This window comes from Apteryx mantelli, chromosome Z (genome assembly GCF_036417845.1).
Source record: "Apteryx mantelli isolate bAptMan1 chromosome Z, bAptMan1.hap1, whole genome shotgun sequence".
In the NCBI taxonomy this organism is placed as follows: domain Eukaryota; kingdom Metazoa; phylum Chordata; class Aves; order Apterygiformes; family Apterygidae; genus Apteryx; species Apteryx mantelli.
In genome coordinates, this window is record NC_090020.1 from 27193314 (window position 1) to 27213769 (window position 20456).

Here is a 20456-nt window from a genome sequence, read left to right on the forward strand (position 1 = left end):
CTGCACTCTATTTTTTTTTTTAATTTTCATTGGGGAATGAGATGTCTTAATATGTTCACTTTTAACTTGTTTAAGAGGTGTCAAAATGTCAAGGGAGTAATTAAAGCTTAGCTTGTGTCTCTTTAGTGTTTTAATCCTATGACCCCAAAAGATTCATGGCAATTTACTACAGTGAGGGCTCTGATCGTGGAGGGTGGAAGCTACCAAGGCATGCTCATGAGCTGTCTTTTCCCTTCTGATATCTGCTCCTGCTGCCTTCCAGTGCATGGTTTTGCAATGACATTTTTTGTGTGGTTCTGTGTGTTTTGGACAGTACCCAAACTTAGCCTCTAGCAAAGAGCAGCCAGTTGCTGGGGCTGTGGAAACACTCTGGTTGCTAGGTGGGGCCGCCTGCACGGCACTATAAAAGCATCGCAAGCGGTCAGCTCTCTTCTTCCAGGCTGTACCATCCTGAAAAGTAATATTTGTGAGGCAGAAGGTAGGTTTTTGTAGTTCTCTCTGTAGACCTGACAGACTTTAAGAGTTGTGCACTACATTTTTCAAGTGACCTGGTGCAATTTTCTGCAGGCTGGATTTGTTGGCACCAGAAAAGATGGGTGTGGGCAGAAGAAATTCTTTCAGTTGTAAAATATTTCATGTACATGGAAGGGCTCGGATAATCACTGCTTTTATTTAATGCTCATAAGGAATTCAGCTTAAATGATTGAAAGTAAACTTATTGGAGCTGACTGTTTCTCATGCTTTCTTTTTCCCTTTGTAGTAGGCTGCTGTAAAAATCTGTTTGCAGCAAAACTGGAGTCATGGGGAAACAAATGTGCTTTATATGTGAACTTAAATTTTTTTAAAAAGCAGTTGCTCTGACTTCAACAACAGTTCCCTGTTTTGGGACACTTGATCAGTCTTTGCTCATGAGAATGAAGAAAGTGAGGCAAAAGAACCTTTATGGAACATAACAGCAGAAATCTGCTTTATAGCTAAGAATGTGTGCGAAGCCACAGAAGTAAGGGCTGTATAATTTGAGGTTTGTTCCGCTAACACTTTCCACTGAATTTTCCAAGGGTGAGGCTGTTTTCTTCTCTGATGTTTCATTTTTATCCACTGAGCTTTCCCACTGTAAAAGAAATTGCTGTGTAGCTACAGCTACTGCCTGCTTTTCTGATAGGTTTTTATGATCTTAATTTACATAAAGATTCTGGTAACTAGCATGGGACAGTAATCAGAGATGATGTATCTGATATGTGATTAATAAAGAAATGGCGAGGATGAATTTGATTTGATTCAAACTCCTATAGCTGAGGAATTAGTGCAAAACTTTGAGTCTTTAAATATTTTCAGTAAATATTTAGTATTTATTTTCTGAAAACTTTTTAGAATTTAAATATGTCCAGTTCTAGGGGGCTTCTTACGGGGAGTGGCATCCAAACTGAAACAAACTTTGCACTAATTCTTGTAAAGGAACAGTTATGACTTTCAGTCCAAATCTCCCTTTGATTGAGTCATTCCAGCTGCAATATGACCATTCCAATTTGGAATGATAAAATGCAAGATAATCATAATATTTTTCAAACTGAAAAACTTTAAATTCCTATTTCCTTTTAACTGGGATGTCTAAAGATTCCAGTTTGGGTAGTAGGACACACAGTCTGGACAATATTTTATTAAACAGAATAACTTTGAAATAGCTATGTGGTGTGGCATAACCAGAAAGAAATGTCACCCTCTTTGACTGTGCCTTCTGTTTGCACCACTCTGTAGACTTTTTTTTCCTCCCTGTTCATAGACTTTGAGGAAGAAATATGGTAGAAAGCCAGTAGTTCTTTCCCTCCTCTTCATAATAAATTAATTTTTTTTGGTCTGAATTTATCTCTTTTAAATCTAGGCTTTGCTTGCATGAGCTGTTTGCATTCCAGAGTGGCAAGGGTCAAAGCATTGGGAAAGGCTTCTATTCTGCTAGGGGGCTGGCTGTTTCTCCCTGGATTCCTTCAATCTTTTTGTATTAGTCATAGTTTCTTATAAAGCAGGCAAACAACAATTTTACATGTAAACTGGTTTCTTAACTTTCCAAGCCAGCGTAAGCAAAGTCTTTAGCTCTTCTCAAGAGCATTTGTCTACTTTAGCTTCATTTTAAATTATAATGTTACTTGTTTGCTAGATGGAAGTAGATGGATCTACATGCCAAAGTGTCTTTATTTAAAAAGCAGAAGAAATAAAAGTTTTGGTTTTAAGACACAGAATTCTTTCATTGTTTCTCTAATTTAAATGTGAATAGGTTTAGAGGCTTATTGGACCCCGTTCAGTGTAGGTTAGCAGCCCTCTGCCCCAGTCATGCCCATGAGCAGCAAAATCTCGCGGGCTGGGTGAGGGTGTGGGTGGGGAGAGGCCGACGGGCTGGGGAAGCAAGCGGCTCTCCCCGGGGCCGGCCCTGCCCGCTTCCTTCCCCATCAGCCCTGCGCTGTCAACCCGAATGCAATATCGGTCCCGCCTCTTTGCAGATCCGGTGCTGTGAAACTGCATCTTGCTTGTTAACTTTGGATCGTAACCAGGTGTGTGACTCTGCTAGTCGACAGACATACCTGTGTGCCTTGGTGCTAGAGGCCAGGCGCGCAGGGCTCAGCCCAGTACAGAGGCTATAAAATGTCATCATCCCGCTGCATGCGGCCTTCACGTGTGCAGGGCAATTCCCTGTAACAAAATGCAGCAGGACTTTAGATACCACAGCACTTCATCTGGCCTCGTATCCTTCAGCTGTCGAAACAAGGGTGGTACAGGAGTCACTGTAGCAGTTCAGTAAAATGCTGTTTTTAAGAGCAACATAAATAATGTGCTTTTCCAGTCTTCGGTAAATTACACCTGCCTAAAAGTTGGTCCCAGTACTTAACTCACACCTAATTTAAGTAACATATAATTACAGGATCAGAACCAGCTTCTGAGCTGAAGCCTTGTGGGCTGGGGCCAAGGGAAGGGCAGGGAAGCAGGAGTTTTCTGTGGAGAGGGAGCAGAGCTCAGCCCTGCCTTGCGGAGGGGAGGAAAGGGTGGAGCTGGGATGGAGAGCTGGCTGTGGGAGGTAGCTGCCTCTTTGCTGGCAGCTGGAGCTGGAAATGTGCTTTGCAGCTTTGCTGCAGCCACGTCGCTTGGCCCTCGGAGTGAGTTGCTTTAGATGACTGATGTTTTCCCAGGGCCAGTCAGCACCGTATGGGTCACAGGGCATAAATAAAGCAAGGGCGTTTGCAGCATAGTCAGCACTGGTTTTAATACTTCCGCATAAGGTCTGCATTATATGATCTGTACCCCAAGACCTCCGTTAGATTAATATGCATGTAGCTGCAAACAGCATTTGGTCTCATTATGCTAGATATGCGAGGTGTTCTTCAAAGACATCCCAGAATAACAGGCAGTGTTATCTTTAGTTTATTGTTTATATGTGTGCTTTAAAACCAAGCCTCCCTAAGAGTTTTCTGTGGAAAAGTGTGTTTTGATGAAAAATCCATTTTGAGCAGACAACAAATACTTTATCTGATAAAACATAATTTTTTCCTCTCTGTTCTCTCACTGTTTCTGTTAGGAAACAGAATTTTCTCTACTCCAAGTTTGTTGCGAAGCAACCCATTCGTTACCATTGAGTGTTTGGTTTCAAGTCACTTCCCCATTGCTCTTTTTCCTGTTCTGCATGACATCTTGTGGAAAAGCTGGCCTGATTTTTTTTTTTTTAATGTTGAAGAACAAAAATTATTTTTTCCTTCCTGCATGGATATTACTCTAGTTTTCAGTAGAAATTGGAGAATGTATATGAGAAATAGGGAATGGTATAGGTGAAACTGTCTGCTTCTATTATCTCTCTTAAGAAGGGGTTATTTAAAGAAATTAGATGAGAGTATATTTAATAGGGGAATATCTTTTGTCTTAACACGATACACAAGAGCTCAGAACTCAGTAAATGATCATATGTGAGTACTTATTTATCACTGACTTTGAACAGAGTCAAATATTCAGTAAGGTATATGGACCTCTGATAATGGAGAGAGACAATTAATTTGTTTCTTGCAACTTTCCTTTGAAAGCTGGTGCTACCACTTAGGTATTACCATACTAAATAAGCAAACAGTCCAACTAGTTTAGTGTTCTATTTCTAATCTAAAACTTGTGAAAGTAGCTACAGGTATGTGTATGAGCAGGCAATTGCGGAGCATTACATCATCTGCTAAATATCATAATCAAAAGTTACCACTTTCCAATAGCACAAACCGATGAATGCTTGGGAAGCTAACTTCTATATTTCATAGTTCAAGAGAAAAGACTTTGCAGTGGGAAAGCTTGAGGAAAAAATGGTTTGTAATTTGATGCATCTCTTCCCAGAGAGTCCATCAACATGGCTATGGTAGCAGAATTTCTGAAGCAGGCATGGTTCATGGACAATCAGGAGCAGGAATGTATTGTAAGTATTATAACCTTTTCAGAGCATCATGCTTATTTTCAAGTATATTTAGAAGTGATTTAAAGGCATAGGCCAACAAACATTTTTCATAGACTCCAAGGGGAGGAAAGATGATGGCAAAATTCTGCTGATTAGAATCAGAACAGGATTTTATTACAACATATAATCTAAAAAGTCTCTGGTAGCACTCTGGTATCAGATGAAAAAATATTTTTATGTGCACATTTTAGTGCCTAGTTATTAGTTTCTAGGCAGAGCCAGTTACTGTAATGGAAGTGCCATTCCCACTGGCTAGTCATTGATTGACTCAAGTTAAAGTAGTAATCTGATGCACAGGAGCGTGAATGTGTAAGAACATGTTCAGATGACGTACGTGGAGAAGATGGAGATGCTTAGATTGAGGTACAGGAAGCCATGAGTTGGAGCCCAGGAATGCAAAGGAGGAACTAATGCCACTAGTATAAATACTAGTTTTCTCACCATATGGCATGCTTAGGGTGGGAAGAGTCACTGTATGTGATAAAACATCTCAAATGATCAGTACTGATGCTGATTCGAAGGGACTAGGAGGATCCAGAGCATCTTTATGATAAGGAAGCTGATTAGGATACTGAAATGTCCGTCAGCACAGGTAAAGTGGCACACTGTGAAGTCACAGGAGATTCTGAAAGCAACTTTCATCTTGGAAAAAAACAGAATATAGGAGGGAATTTCAGTAAACAAACTTTTCTGCTGTAGACCTTCTTATGGACTTTGTAATTTTTGTCCAGCAGCATTTTGTCCATAATCCCTTGGCTCCACATCCCATCCCCCTTGTACTCCCAGGGTCCTGAGTCATTCTAGTTACAGTGGTTACAGGCAGTTTTTCATTTAGCTACTAGATAAATTTGTCATGGAAACTAGCACACAAATACCAGTCTGGCTAGCCTGGGATCCAGGCACTGAATGAGACCCATTCTTCTGCTGGCTTAAATGAGTCACAGTGATGGTTTTTTTTAAAGTATGCAAGACACTTCTTCAAGTATGCAGGCTCTCTGCTCTGTTCAATACAACTCCTAGTGATAAAATTGTGGAGGGCATTGACTGTGTAACTATCGGATATTACAAATGTACAAAAAATCAGTACAGAGTGCTGTATGTGAAACATGTATCCCTAAGACCTTACCATTTGTCTTGCACTAATTAACTTTAGAGGCAAAGGATTAAAAAAAAAAATCTAATAGTGGGTTGTTGAATATGAGACAAAGAATACAGCTGATTCTAAGAAAGTTTAGCTAAACTACTGTCGTGTTATAAAAGTTCTTACCACATTTCACACCAAGTGAGATTTTCTTTAAATATTTCATCCAAGAATCTCAGAGCATTTTTTAGCTGCTGTCAAAGATGGTAATGAGGACAACATTGGTTAGACAGTTCTGCTGAGTTGTAGGCCCTACCGGTAACTTGTTTATGTGCCTTGACCTAAGTCAACATGACAAAACTGTCACGTAGTGGAATTCTTTATCCCCCAGTTATCCACAGGTTCCTTTAGATGTTGCCTAGGGAGTGTCCAGCACCTGAGACTGGATTCACCAAAGGCAGCCAGTAGGTAATCTCTTTGAAGAAAGTGTTGCTTATGTCTCATGTTTCAAAGAGGTTGGGTAACCAGTTCTCCTTCGCTTCTTCCAAGGATCAGGCCTGAACTCTTCTCCAAGATGGAGATCGTGCATACAGGAGGTGTTTGTAGTCTTAGACGCGAGTCAGCTGAGAAGCCACTTAATGTGATGCATAGTCAATTTGCACAAGATGAGTGGGGATATTAGTAGCACTCTACTGGCAGTGCCTGCAGGATTTAATTGTGGTTTTAGAGTCTTTAAAATTTGGACATAATTGCCTAAAGTGGCAGTTAGGAAGTAGTTTCCTGTGGAAGATGACTTGCTCTGAGAAATAGGCCCTCAGGGACCCAAAACAATATATGAACTACTTTCTCTTTAATAGAAGAGGTGTGAAAGGAGGTAAAACCAATATGTGTATCATACTGGGTCTGTTAAGCTATATTTAGCTACTAAACTCAGAGTTCATTTCTTCATAGTGGTATAATAGGCAATCCTGAATACAGGGTTAATTTAGGCATGTAAAACTGCTTCTTTGCATAAATTTTCTTTGGAATAAGTATTTTTTTTCCCCCTGCAGAAAAGTTCAAAAGGTGGCTCTCCAGTCCAGTCATACCCTAACTTCGATCCATCAGCTGATGCTGCTTCTTTGGACAAAGCTATTACTGTAAAGGGTAAGAGAAGTTAAATATTTAACCCACCACATTAGGATTCTTCCTTAGGAAAATTTGAAAATAGCCCTGAATAAAATATCAGAGTCAGAGGCAATGGCAAGCAGAAGAGGTGTGACCGCTTTTAAAAGCCTAGCAAGACATCAGAATTTTGCCACCTCAGAAAGAATCTGAACTCTTTGATAACCTGACATTATATTACAATTTCAGACCTTAATACTGTATTAAGGTTCTTGCATTTGTAGTAACAATTTAATATGTAGTAACAATTTAATTTCTAGAGAATCAAAAAGAGTATTATGACACATCAAGCTAATGCTTTTTTATTTGATTTCTGTAAAAAACCCTACAAGAAGTAGTGGATATGCTGATACTGTGGTATATGCTTTTGTTACGCTTCCCTCTTAAATTCACATTGGGCACTTTGGCTGTAATTTGAAACCTTTTCCAATTTGACTTGGCGAAGGTTAAATGAGTATGCCATCTAATGCTGTTTATTTTATTTAGTTATGCTGTTGTGTAGGTTCAGCTCTCAGAACACTTTAAGGCTTTCTTAAATAAGATTGTGGCAAATACAGGTTTCTGTTCCATGGGAACCTATTTATCAGGTTTCTCCCTACATCACTAAGTCAGTAGATGACTGCAGTTTTTCCTTTGGTTAGACTTCAATGTGTCAAACAATCAAAATGTAACACATTCCAGATAATAAAATATAAAAATGATGATTTGGTTAAATAACACATTAGATACTGTTATAAAACTTGCAATATATTAGACATTATGTTGTTTGGTTACTCGTAGGTGTGGATGAAGCCACCATCATTGATATCTTGACTAAAAGAACAAATGCCCAGCGCCAGCAGATCAAAGCTGCCTATCAGCAGTTGAAAGGAAAGGTAAAGTATTTCCAAGCCCACCTCAAATGTGTAACTGAAATGTCAATGTTTTCCATGGATCTGGTGGTGCATACAGCTTTAGTTTCCCAGAATAAAAGGCTACAGCAATTAATTTCTGTAGTTTATGAAAACTGTGACAGGGGAGATAGTACCCTGAAACTACTTTGCCAGTTATGAGTCTTTGGACACAGTGTCTATTATTTTTGGGGAAAAAAATAATCCCACGTTCTCAGCCTCCAGGTTTTTGAAAGCCCTAAAGGTCCTTTAAGTCATTTGATCACTGGGAATATAGAAAGCTCACTACCACCTGGCAGACAGTCTGCTGGGAAAAAGGGAGAGAGAGAGAAGGGGACTTCGCAGCATCCCTCTATGGATACTTAACTGTTGATAGAATAGAGAATGAGACAGGAAAGATGCAGGACCGTAGTCCTGTTTTACATCCACAGATGCACAGGGGGTGGTTTGCTTATTTGTTCTAGTGACAAAACTGCTAGTTCCTGGACTTGAGGAGCTTGGAAATTACTGGATATTTCTACAGAAGAGTTAATTGCTCTGCACAAAGCTCCCTATAACACTTTTTTTCCAGTTGATCTTGTAACTCTAAATTGAAATTATAATTGCGCAGTTGGCATAGCAGAGTTGCCGAGCCTTTGCTCCTAAGACTCCCTGGTGCTCTTTGCTTTGTAACTCTAAGTGACTTCTAAGGGCCAACTTGGAAAACAAGTCTACTATCTCATTTTACCCTAGATTTCCTGTGTGTCTGTTCAGAAACTTCACTTGCGGTTTCACAGCTCTCTTCTCCCACAGAGGAAGCTCCAGCCTTGCAATTATGTTTTATCAAGGCCTAAATTAAAATATAACTTCAAAGGCACACAGAGCCTAATGCTGTTAGATTATTAGATACCCTGTTGCCTGGCGCACCATCAAAGCAGAACAAAACTGACTATGGACACAGTGCTTGCTTCTGAAGTAACCTCATTGGCTTAGGTACCCTGACAAAGCAGGGTTATATATTGACCTTCACACTCTTATAGCCACTGTCTACAGACACATTTGATGGGGAAGAGAGCTGCAACTTCATGTAACAAAAAACAGTTTGGAGCATTCACTGATTGCACACAGAATAAAACTTTTTTTTTTTTTTTTAACTTAGATTTAGGTCAGATTGGAATATAGTCCCAATCTCTTCTTAATTTTGGGACTTGCAGTTGTGGATAGGATGAGATTATGCCACAGTGTTTTCACTACAATTTCCATATCCTTTAGGCAATAAACCGATGAACTAAAATATTCTCCAGATATGTGCATTTAAGCAACTCAATCACCATCATATCAGCAATATAGTAGTACCTTCTCTTAAAAAACAAGCAGCCTATTTTGAGTCTGCTTCTAGTGCTGTAAATGAGTGAATGAAAACATGCTGAATATGTACTGAAAAAAACCTAACACTAATGAACAGAAAGATGACAATCTATAATTCTCACGCAGGTCTTTGCAGTTCTGTCTAGTAGTTAAAGGAGTGATGTGGACTAAGATTCTTCAGATGTTAAACTCATTTTTCTACTGTAGCTGAACAGCAGCTTTTAACCATTCATGAGCTTAGTATGTTTTTCATTCTTCCTTTCACAGAGTCTGGAAGAAGCCTTGAAAAAGGTTCTGAAAAGTCACCTGGAAGATGTTGTTGTGGCTTTGCTGAAAACTCCAGCTCAGTTTGATGCTGAAGAATTAAGGGCCTCTATGAAGGTTGGGCAAAAACGCTTTTAGAAAAACTTCCCTAAAGAAAATTAAATAATTCTTGGGGCCTGTAAATGATACTGGATTGCATTTTGAAGATTGCATATTGTCTTCATTTTCCTCCCATATTGTAAAATAAATCTGTACTGGTAATGCATGTTCTAAGAATGAGACATAGCAGTCTCTGCTGAATTCAGGGTTGGAGGAGATTGACTGCAAATGCTATTCTCTTACGAGATAAACTCTCTTTGCCTTCTGAAAACTGGTTGCTACTGTGGTGGCAGAAAGCCATGGTTGTTTACTTAGGGGTTTTCTGAATAGTAAGAAAAAACAAAAAGGGAATGGGGAGGTGTTTTTCTTCATGGATTACAAATTCCTGTCTTCTATGTACACTGCTCAGTCATTTTAGCACTTCTCTTGGGTACCAGTGATGTTCGATGTGATAAAAAATGAATTCCAGGGGAGATGAAATAAGACAGTCATATAAAAGCAGGAATGTTTTTAATTTTTCTGTCTTCCTGCATGTGGGATCTTCAGATCCTTCTCCCTCATTTTCATGTTCTTTCTGTTCTTCTACATTTTAAGTTTGGTGTATTAAATAACGTTAAAAATTCAACCATTTTTCAACAGGGCCTTGGAACTGATGAAGATACCTTAATTGAGATTCTGGCCTCAAGAAACAACAGAGAGATCAGAGAAGCCAGCAGATACTACAAAGAAGGTAATTCAGAGAAGGAAAAAAATATTAATGGTATGCAGCATTGGGAGAAAATGGACAGACTCTGTTCTGCAAAGTCATATTCTTTTTATCAATAACTTTGTTTTAAGCAGCCATAACCAACAGATAGCTGCAAACTTAATACCTGGCATTAAAAAATCTAGTGTGGGTCACACAAGTCTTCTCACAACACTGTGTAGCAGACGCATTACGCTCACAGCCTCACCTCTCAATAGGAGAAACTGAGAAGATGTTTTATGTGATAAGTAAAGCTACAAGTAAGGTCAGGTACAGGAGAGGCCATACTGACTTTTTCTGATCCAAAGAGATCACACTGCAAAAGGAAAAGGCTCATGATCCCAGCCGGAAGTGTCGATGTTTCATGGAACAGGACATTTAGATGTTTTCTAAAATGCAAGCAAAACCCAGCTGCTTTTCTTCTCCTTAACTAAGTCCTGGCTGACCTCTTAAGGGCTCACTAGCCTTGAAAAAACACTTATTGATTTAGTAACACAGGTCACTTTAGTTGCAGGAACTAGAGGGGGGAATTCTTTGAAGAAGTAACTAAAACATAATCTGGCATCTCTCACTTATGTAGAGTTTAATATGGTCAGTCTGTGTTGTCTAATTTAATCTCATGTTTTCTGAGATTATGGGCTAATGTTTCCAAGAGATTTCCATTCAGTGTGTCTCATTTAGAAGCCCAAATTTATAGTTCATTTTTTCAGAATCTTTTTGAGTCCTGTTGGATATAGTTCAGTGCTATTTAGAATAGTCAGAAATAAGAATGAAAGACAAATGGTACCCAAAAAGTTTCAAGCTTTTTTTTTTGTATTTCACAAGACCCTTCAGAATGACTGTTTTAGCAGATTGTGGGTCTAACCTCCAGTTTCACAGCACATCTCAGAAATGAGTGTGTGTTACACAAAGTACTCATTCTCTCAAAACTAAATGAGGGAAAAGAGGAAAACTGCAGTTCCAACAGGCATATTTAAGTAAGAAACTAAGAAAAGAAAGGAAAAATGATAGGAATGATAACTTTAAAACAAACTGTGTATCCATTTTCATTTGATTTCAGTGCTGAAGAGAGATCTGACACAAGACATTATCTCTGACACGTCTGGAGACTTTCAGAAGGCTTTGGTTACTCTAGCCAAGGTATGCTGTATTTAAACATTTGCACTGACATTACCAATACTGACAGTTAATGTTGTCAAGACTATGTTAAGAAAAGATGTATAATAAATAAGAATTTCTTCATTAAGTAATTTATTTATTAAGTAATGTTTATTTCCTTGCATTATTTTTTACTTATACATGTTAGACAATATAAAATTATTCTTAAAAAAAGCTATAAGGAGATTTTATTCAAGAGCATTAAAAAAATGTGATATTTGTTACTGTTTATCAAATGTGCTTTTAATTCTTTTTGCGTGGTAGCTGTAAGCATTTGAAAAAAACAATAGAAATAATGTCGTATCAAGTGACCAGAAGTAGAAAAAAAGTGATGCTTATAAGTAGAGAAATAAACCTTTGATTAGCTGTTAAGATATATTTCTATTAGTAAGTATAGTGGGATAGTAGGAGCTAACAAGTGGACGAAGTGTTTTGTGAATTGATGCTCAAAAGCAGTTCAGTTTAAACGCTAGAGCTGCTATGAAAAGACTCGTTGGAAATACAATGAATATTGGATTCCATGATTGTTGAGTACCTGTGTGAAGCTTGTACGTGCACAGCAGATTGTTTGTTGATATGCCCATGTGTATAGTTCTGATTTGCAGTTTTGCTTTTAAATGACCTTGAAAGAAGTTCATTATAGAAGTTCATCAGGGAGCAAGTTGTAGCTTCTGAGACATGTAACTTGACACTGAATAACACTAATTCCTATGGGTTTTAATGTACTATTTCAGAAAGTAGGTGCTAATGGCCTTAAAAATCTGAGCTCTAATTGATTAACAAACACTTCAGCTTCATTCACAGAATTGACAAAACTGTGGGCCTGTTAAAGTTCTGCAGTATTAAAGCATGTACCAGAATAGCAGGCCAGAACTCTCGAGTACTGGGTTTTGGTTAACTGAATGATAATGAGAAATGGTGAATTGTCATTTATTTATTTACTTAGGCTGACCGAAGTGAAGATCCTCATGTGAATGATGAGCTTGCTGACAGTGATGCCAGGGTAAGATCATACTTGGTGCTCTGCAGTTTCTTCGTTTCTCTTACTCGAAATTACAAGTTGTGCCTGGCTGTGAATGTTCTATTTCACCTACCTGCATCTGTTGCACTGCAGACTCTTAACAGAGAATTGCACATTATGTAGTTTTTTTTTTTTTTTCTGAGGGGATACATTTTCCAAGGTTTGCATAAGCTTCACCAGCTAAAGGAAATCTTTAACACCCAAAATATCTAGTTTCAGAAAGGTTTCTGCAAGATATCTTCCAGTTCATGTAAAGGATGTAGGTCGTAGGAAGCAGAAGTCAGTAGCAGGAGAAGTTAGACACAATTTTTCTTATGTATAAAATAAATACAGTTCTCCAATGGAGGGACAAAGTTGTACTCATGGGTGTGAAGAACCAGCTACCATACCTTGACCTGTCTGAGTTGTGCAGTATGTCAGCTGTAGCTATTGCTTTTCGGTGATGTACATTTGAAGATTATTGGGTGCACATCACAGTAATATTTTTAAGGATTCTAAAATAAACAACTGATTTGTCTCTTATTTCCTCCTACATTAGTGTGACTTTTTGTTGAAATCTTGGTAAAACTCAGCAGTCTATCCTAAGTTTTCACTTTAAAATCTTGCATCACTATTACAATTCAAATCTATGTTGGCTATAAATAATTTTTTAAAAATCCAACCACAAAAAGAGCTCATTAAGCAATATTGTTCTTGTTCCTGCTACATGAGAGGTTTAGTTTTTTCATCAGTCCTAGGTTTGAGAAACAATAAATTAATGCCCCGTACAGGCACTAAAGTTCAATAAAGTTTTGTTAAATCTTCTTTGCTGCAGTGTGGAGGTCTTTAATTATTACTTCTAGAGAGGTTTGAGGAGATGGGGAAAATGAAGGAGATTGATTTGGTTTTTCTCACTTTTCATTAAAGTCACTCCTGGAAGGACAAGGAGTACTTGGTGCGTAGGCTTCTCCTTCACATTTGTCCAGTTAATATCGGAGCTAATTTTGTTTGTCTGCAGAAAGCTTGCCAGTCCTACACACCCCCACAGAGCATGGCATATCATGATGCATGAAAAATATCTTCATTCAAGGAAGCAATATACACAAGAGAGCTGGATGGTGATTCTAAAAAAGTCTGAAAATATGATTTGTAGGTGTATGGTGCTCTCTAGGTACTATGATGCTGTAAGTGAAATATGAAGTATTACTTGATAGAGCTAGAGTTAGTCTGAGGCTGTGTAGAATTTTGTATCTTGTTATGGGTTGTATCAAGGACTATAGTTCACTGCAGACAGGCAATTGCCTATCTTTGGCTGGTAGCCTCAGAAGTACAGTATTTCTGTTTAGTTTTCCCTGTATTAATGTTAACTTTAATATCTTCTTTTCTTTATGACAGGCCTTATATGAAGCTGGAGAGAAAAGAAAAGGAACTGATGTTAATGTGTTTGTTACTGTTCTTACGGCAAGAAGCTACCCCCATCTTCGAAGGGGTAGGTTGGATGAAACTTTGTGCCTAACAGGAATTGTATTTTGAACATGGCTTGCTTATTCATTGAGAGATTATATAGATTCCCAAGATGCAACTCTGACTGCTGCAAAGCTCTGTGTAATTGGAAATGTGCTTGCTGATCTAAGGATACAGTTGGCAGTTTGGCTGTCCTCTCCATACCAGTGATGAACAATATCACTTAAGTTGTTAACAAATCTACTCCTGCAAGTATCACAAGGCTAATGATCACAAGCCCAAGGCATCGGGTTCTTCAGGCTGGAGTCGTGAATGTTCCCTAGCCAGTTTGCCCTGGGTGGGGGGATACCACCTTATGACACAGGCTCCAGTGGAGTCACTGGACCACCCCTTCCCCCACCAATGGGAATATGAATCCCACCATCCTTCCATGGTCCCTTTTCTCATGCTGACTCCAAGTAAACAGTAACACTGCTCTTAACATTGTGCTTGCTGAGGAAAATGAGAAATATGGCCTACAACCGATCCTCTGTATGTACAGCAGCAGCAGTGAGGGCAGAAAGAGGCAGAAGCATAGCAGGGCAAATACTATATATTGATCACTATTCACTGAATTTTCTTCCTTTATTTAGTCTTTCAGAAATACACCAAATACAGCCAGCATGACATGAACAAGGTACTGGATTTGGAGCTGAAGGGTGATATTGAGAACTGCCTTACTGCCCTTGGTAAGTGGTTCTGCAGATAGTAACCCAGAATATATATTGACCATAAGAAAAAACATTTTCTACCTCTTGCATACTCTGTCTAATAGGAAACCATCCTGATCTTATCCAGCTTCACTGAGAAGCTTGTTAGATAAAATCTAGTCTGGGAAAATCTGGTCTGAACACAGTGATTTAACTGAGTTACTTAAAGTCAGTTAAAGTGGATGAATGAATGTGATTATCTCTCCTGACACGTAAAAGGGTCTTACAAGGAGAACAGGCATGTCATGGACAGAGGAAGATTTCTGTAGGAAGTCACTATGAAAAAAAGACCTGCCAGAATAGGGACTGTTTGCATCAAAAATTCTACAGTTTTGGACATGTCCTCAAGAAATAAAACTGAAACAAGTCCTCTAAATCTTGTTTTTAAAAAACATTTATGATACATGATAAATAAAAGTATGACAGTTTCCCTTCTGAGGTTTTGTTCAAGAAGGTATTCTTGTAAAGGTTCGTGGTAAACCTATATATTAGGATCTTTAACATTACTGTTGCCCATGAGCAATATAAATAATGATAAAGTGAGATACATGACATTATTTAGGGGAAGGACAAGGGGCAGAGGGCAAGGATAATACGTTGATCTAGCCCAGTGACAGAGGTTGTTGTAGCCCTCCTCTGGGGTATCATGAATTTGGCCTGTTGCCTGAACACTGGTGACACCTGGAAGCATTGGTATTTATGGATGATGCTCTCCAGCTAAACTTTGGTAGGCATACTTTGGATACAAAAATGAGTCCTATCAGATCCTTTTTAATACCACAGGTAGATGGGAAGTAGTTAATATAATTTGGTTTACAAAACATTGGATCATAACCCCCAGCTCTGCTGTGGAGAAAACAAATGCTTTCACATTCTTATCCTTGCAACATCCTTCTTAACTTTCTGGCTATGAAGCACAGTCCTGTCTTTACTGTAACGAGAGTATTCTTCCCTGACTGAATTGCTTTCTGAATAAACAGAGCAGGCAAAGGAACTGTCACTTCTCTCATATTTTGAAGGTAGGTAAAAAAGAAGTAGATAAATAGGAGGTGCTGGAAGGTGTACAGAGACTTCTTTTAAAGTGTTCTCTTTCCAGACTTTTGCTTTTTCTTACTTGTTACATATGTCGGATGTAACCTTATCTCACTGTTTCATTACAGTGAAGTGTGCCACGAGCAAGCCAGCTTTCTTTGCTGAAAAACTCCACTTGGCAATGAAGGTAACCTAGACCAAGAACTCCTGTTTGTGGGCAAGGAGAGCTTTGTAAACTGAAAAATAACAACCTGGGCGAGAAAGTTCTTTGTGTGAGAAAAAAGGACTGCAGAAAGAAATTCAGTACATTTATCTTACTCCTTTGCTTCTTTTCTTTGAAACCTCTGAGTCTTCTTCCATGGGAGGAGCTGTCTGCTATAGTGTGTTCAGGAAGGCATCTGCACATCCATGCACATACCTGTTACTCCAGACAGTGACTGAAAGCTAATTGAAACTTTTCTTTTTTCTTTACAAAACCACAAAAACATTAATGATAAATAAACAGGAAAGCAACTTGAGAACTGGGGTGGGAGCGACCCAAATGAGCCTGGTCTTTGACTAGAGATTTGAGCTCCCTGTGACAAATTGGGAACATGAGTTGAGTGATGGCATCTGAACTCAGGAAACTGGAGCATTTCCCAATTCTAGTATATATGAATTTATGTAACTCCTGTGGCTTGGTTAGGACCAGGACATGAAAAACTGAGCATATCATTATGAAAATGGAGTTCCTTGCACTCTTAAAAAAATGAATAACCCCCCCCAAAAAAAAAAAACAAAAAAAACCCCAGTGATGTCTAGATTGTCTTTGGTGTCAGGCAAGCACAGTGAAGGACTTACCTCTTTTCTGGAAGCAGCTGTTGTAAAAGGAAATCCTAGGTCTGCAGCTGGTAGATGTAACTTGTGATCAATGAGTTTGTGTTGGTTGGGAACAGAAAGGAGGATATAAGAAGAGCAGAGATGGTAAAGGTATAGGGTCTGGACCCTGTAGTCCCACAGATAGTGGTGATGGATTAACACACAAAAACTTGATTTAAGAAGACATTTCAGTCATGTAAGTAGTCTCACTTTTTGCTTTTAACAGGGCTCTGGGACACAGCACAAAACACTCATCAGAATCATGGTTTCACGCTCTGAAGTGGACATGAATGACATCAAAGGCTATTACAAGAGACTGTATGGCATCTCTCTCCGCCAAGCCATTATGGTAGGTTTCCATGTGCTGGTAGAACTAATTCATTTTCTGGGGAGAATGTTTTCTTCACAAAACCTATAGCAATTAGCTATTTGTGGTACGTGTCTCAGGATGTCACCTTACAGTAGAAGCCAAGTGTTGACTGGAGACCATGCTGTGCCCTAATGCCTATGTTTGTATAAGCATAAGGTACATTGGCAGGAGAGTGGCAGTGATTGCACCAACAGCTTTATGGGAGATATTTGGTGCCTCTGGCTCTCTGAAGTACTTCTGAAAATACCTTTTAAAAGGGTACAGGCCACCCAATGTATTTTTTAGAAAATTTAAACCAGTGATATACAATTAGAAAGCTAAACCTGTAAAGTAGCTTTGTGGAAGCTAGTAGACAACACTAAAGAAAAAGTTGACTGGAGCAGAAATGTGCTCCCTACCTGCACTAAAGCACCCTACTGATTTTTGCTAATGTTTGGTACTTTTCCAGTTAAGTAGCAAAGGTAATTTATATTCTTTCCTCATGACCGTAGGCGAGCTATCATTTGGGATGTAATTACATCACCTCATCTTGGTCCAAAATGATGATTGTATCCAAATGGCTTGAAGCCTTACTTGGCTAAACTATGTAATTCTTAAGTCTGCAAGGTAGTTTCAAACTTGAGCAAACATTCAGCTGAGTAAGAGATTCTGTGATGAATCCAATATCATATGACGACTCTTAATCTCTGTTTGAGATAATATTAGATATAATGTGTATGTGTTACCCTGCTTGGGAAGGGGGTTGGACTAGATGATCTCTACAGGTCCCTTCCAACCCCACCAGTTCTTTGCTTCTGTATAATGTTTTAATACTAATGAACATTGGACATCACAGGTCAAGGGAGGCATTTCCATTTTACTGAAGGAGAGCTTAAGCTCCTGGACAGAAGTCTTCTGTGCTTCACTTCTTTATGCAATAAGGCCTATCAGGTTTTTTTGTTGGCCTTGTCTACCTTGGCTCCAATCTGGAAATGTATGTGTTTATTCCTATGCAGCATAAATAGTTCAACTTTAGTGAAGGTACTCAGTTCAAGGTTAGCCTACGAATAACATTTGTGTTATCAAGTAGTTAATTTATTTAGTTAAAGGATTGATGTTTAGCACATGTGTACTGAATGCTTGGAGAAATTGTTTTCACTTGAGACCATTACCCTAAAAATTGCACTTCTTTTTTACTTAAACTGACAGGATGAACTCAAAGGAGATTATGAAAACATCCTTGTGGCTCTATGTGGAAGTGATAACTAACAATGTACTCCAGCCCTGTTACTGATGATCTTTATCTTTGCCTCAGCTGTCTATAAGTAAAATATGGGCTATATACGTTGAGATTTCTCTGGAGTGGTACTTAGTCCACATGTGTTATCTGGAAAACCTGTAACCTGGAATGTATTTTTTGATATCTTAATTCTGTATGGCATGAATATCTCTTTTTACCATTATTTATCCAAAGCCAAAGAATGCTCTCAAGTTTCTGTTCGCTTGATTAATCATGAAAATGCAAAGTTTTCATCTAAATAAAGCAAATGAACTTTTAAAAATAAATTAACCTGTGTGAGACTTCATATGTGCTTTGTCACTTTTCTGCATTTAATATTAAGTTGTCTGCATACACTATATGAGAGAAATGTCAGCAAATGATTTAAATCATCAACAAAGACTATAACAACTTAATGCAGTATGGCTGAACCTTTCCATTTCATTTCAGCTAAGGTGCATGTAAACCAGATGTTAGAAAAATAACTGAAGATACTTGTTAATAAATACTATCTTTATGAAAAAACTAATGATATGCTACCCCTGGTTTTGTTGTTGTTTAAATTGCAGAATAAAGAGACTTGCTATGCTCTGTACATAGTAATAAAATGAACTGAAAAATCTCTATAGACCATGTAAGACCTTATCTTTTTTTCTGGTGGGTTGCATGATTTTTTTTTATAGTATCTCCAAAGTAAAAATAATATTTTCACTGCTACTGTTTTGGATAGTATTCGTGCATGGGGTTACTGTTCCCATTGTGCTAGACTGTGTACAAATGAAGCTAATTAGAGCCCCCAAGTGCACTGGTGGGATTCAGCATTTCTCGTCAGCTCTTTATGTGCAAACGTTGCTGGTCTTCATAATGCTGTCCACTAGCCGCTCGTTTGAGCAATAGCATGCTAAACCATTGGGAAATCAGAGATGACCATGGCTTATTTGTGTTAAAGTTTGCAGATCCTCTGCATTTCATATTGTCATGGCCTATGATAATGGCACTATGCCTCTGGAAAAAGTGATGTCCTACTCTGAAGAAACATGGGATTGTATCTTGGTCTTACGGGAGCTGGAGGGAAAACTCCCCTTTGCATTCCACAGGGCCAGGTTTTTATCTGACCCAACTATATACCCAAGAGCTATATGCCCAGGCTACCATAGTTTACTCTGTTGATAATCCCTGTTGTCTTCATAGGGTAAGTGGAAGAGAGAGATTCAGGCCAAAGTAGATTTTGGGCCAAATACATGATAGTCATCAATTAAAAAGAAAAAACAAAACAACAAACATATGCACAAAGATCGTGTGCTGGAAGGTCTGTTTGATCAAATGACAAGCTTCAGACAAAACAAAACAAAAAAATACCCTGCATGTTTTGAGTGTGGCACTAGCAATAGAAAAACTTTCTCAAAAGGCATATATCTGGAGAATTCACTACCCCAAAACTCTAGTTTCCATATAATGATGAGTAGGAAAGTTTGGTTGTGACAGTCAGGTAAAGGTTAATTGAAAGGAATGTCAAAACAAATATGGAATGAAAATAACATCTTAACATCTTTTTTTTTTTTTTTTTTGCCAGAATCTTCTAGCTTCCTTTCTCACTCAACAACAAAATGTATAGTGGGGGATGATTAATTGCAGCTGTGGTTTCTTTTTGATCTTGTACCAATATTCACAAGTATTATGTATGCTTTGCTAACATTTTTGACATGGGTAACAGCCTATTAAAAGTGAAGAAACTTTAATCAGTGGATTTTGAGATACCACCTATGTTGCTGGCTGACTCTTGGACAAGTGGAAAAACACAGCAAACCTGTACTCTTTGAATGAATCATAACTAGTTAACTTGCAACAAGTACTTTATGAGGCCATAGAGAAACACTTCTTGCTTCAACTTTTGTAGTCGTTGTGAAATCTAGAGGTGCTGTAGTTATGTAAAGGGAAAGAACTGGTTTTATCAACATAAGAAAGAACTGTATTTCAAAAGTTGTGTTCAATGGGGAAGCCAAAAGATGCAAGAATCCACCTCCCCTCTTCCCACTAAGAAAAAGCTATTGTAGATCTTTAAAAATGACTTTCAATTGAAGTTTAGGAATGTTAGAAAATTAGTATTTACCTGAAGTGGACTCTTTCCTGACTTCTTCGCTGACTTCAAGAGGGGCTCAGTAGCCTCATGTTCTATTTGAGAGCCCTGCCTAACTATTAAACTTGGAAATGCAAACAAGTGATTATCCGGATTTCTCATTTACAGTAAATGAGATGATGTGAAGTCTAATGTGCTAATAATAGGAAAAATGGTTGTTTTGCAGGACTGCACAACAGAAGATAATGAGTACAGTACGTTACTGCAATCCTAACAGCTCTCGTAATTTTAAGATATCTTACTAGAATTTCATGTCTCCTTGCTAGAGGCAAGAGTAGCTCCATCTTGACTGTAATGTTTGTGTCTATTTCCACTTCTGGCAATCACTGTTCCATTACAAGTGTGCTTGCACACAAGAGGAGGGATTGC

General features: G+C 38.4%; 1 protein-coding gene across 1 annotated transcript; it reads left to right on the top strand.

The window, feature by feature from the left end:
* The first annotated feature begins 377 nt into the window (after window positions 1-377).
* Window positions 378-18237, top strand: ANXA1 (annexin A1). The gene is made up of 13 exons (XM_013949933.2): window positions 378-478; window positions 4354-4432; window positions 6605-6698; window positions 7497-7591; window positions 9221-9334; window positions 9956-10046; window positions 11122-11201; window positions 12166-12222; window positions 13615-13708; window positions 14316-14411; window positions 15593-15651; window positions 16549-16671; window positions 17881-18237. Exons 2-13 carry the CDS (start codon window positions 4367-4369, stop codon window positions 17938-17940), a joined length of 1029 nt encoding a protein of 342 aa, XP_013805387.1. The 5' UTR covers window positions 378-478; window positions 4354-4366; the 3' UTR covers window positions 17941-18237.
* Window positions 18238-20456: the final 2219 nt, after the last annotated feature.

Excerpts from the sequence above, each read along its gene's own strand:
- ANXA1 (XM_013949933.2), top strand. The coding sequence starts at position 4,367 with ATGGCTATGGTAGCAGAATTTCTGAAGCAGGCATGGTTCATGGACAAT. Across the intron at positions 6,699-7,496 it reads CAAAGCTATTACTGTAAAGG|GTGTGGATGAAGCCACCATC; the intron begins GTAAGAGAAGTT and ends GGTTACTCGTAG. Across the intron at positions 12,223-13,614 it reads TTGCTGACAGTGATGCCAGG|GCCTTATATGAAGCTGGAGA; the intron begins GTAAGATCATAC and ends TCTTTATGACAG.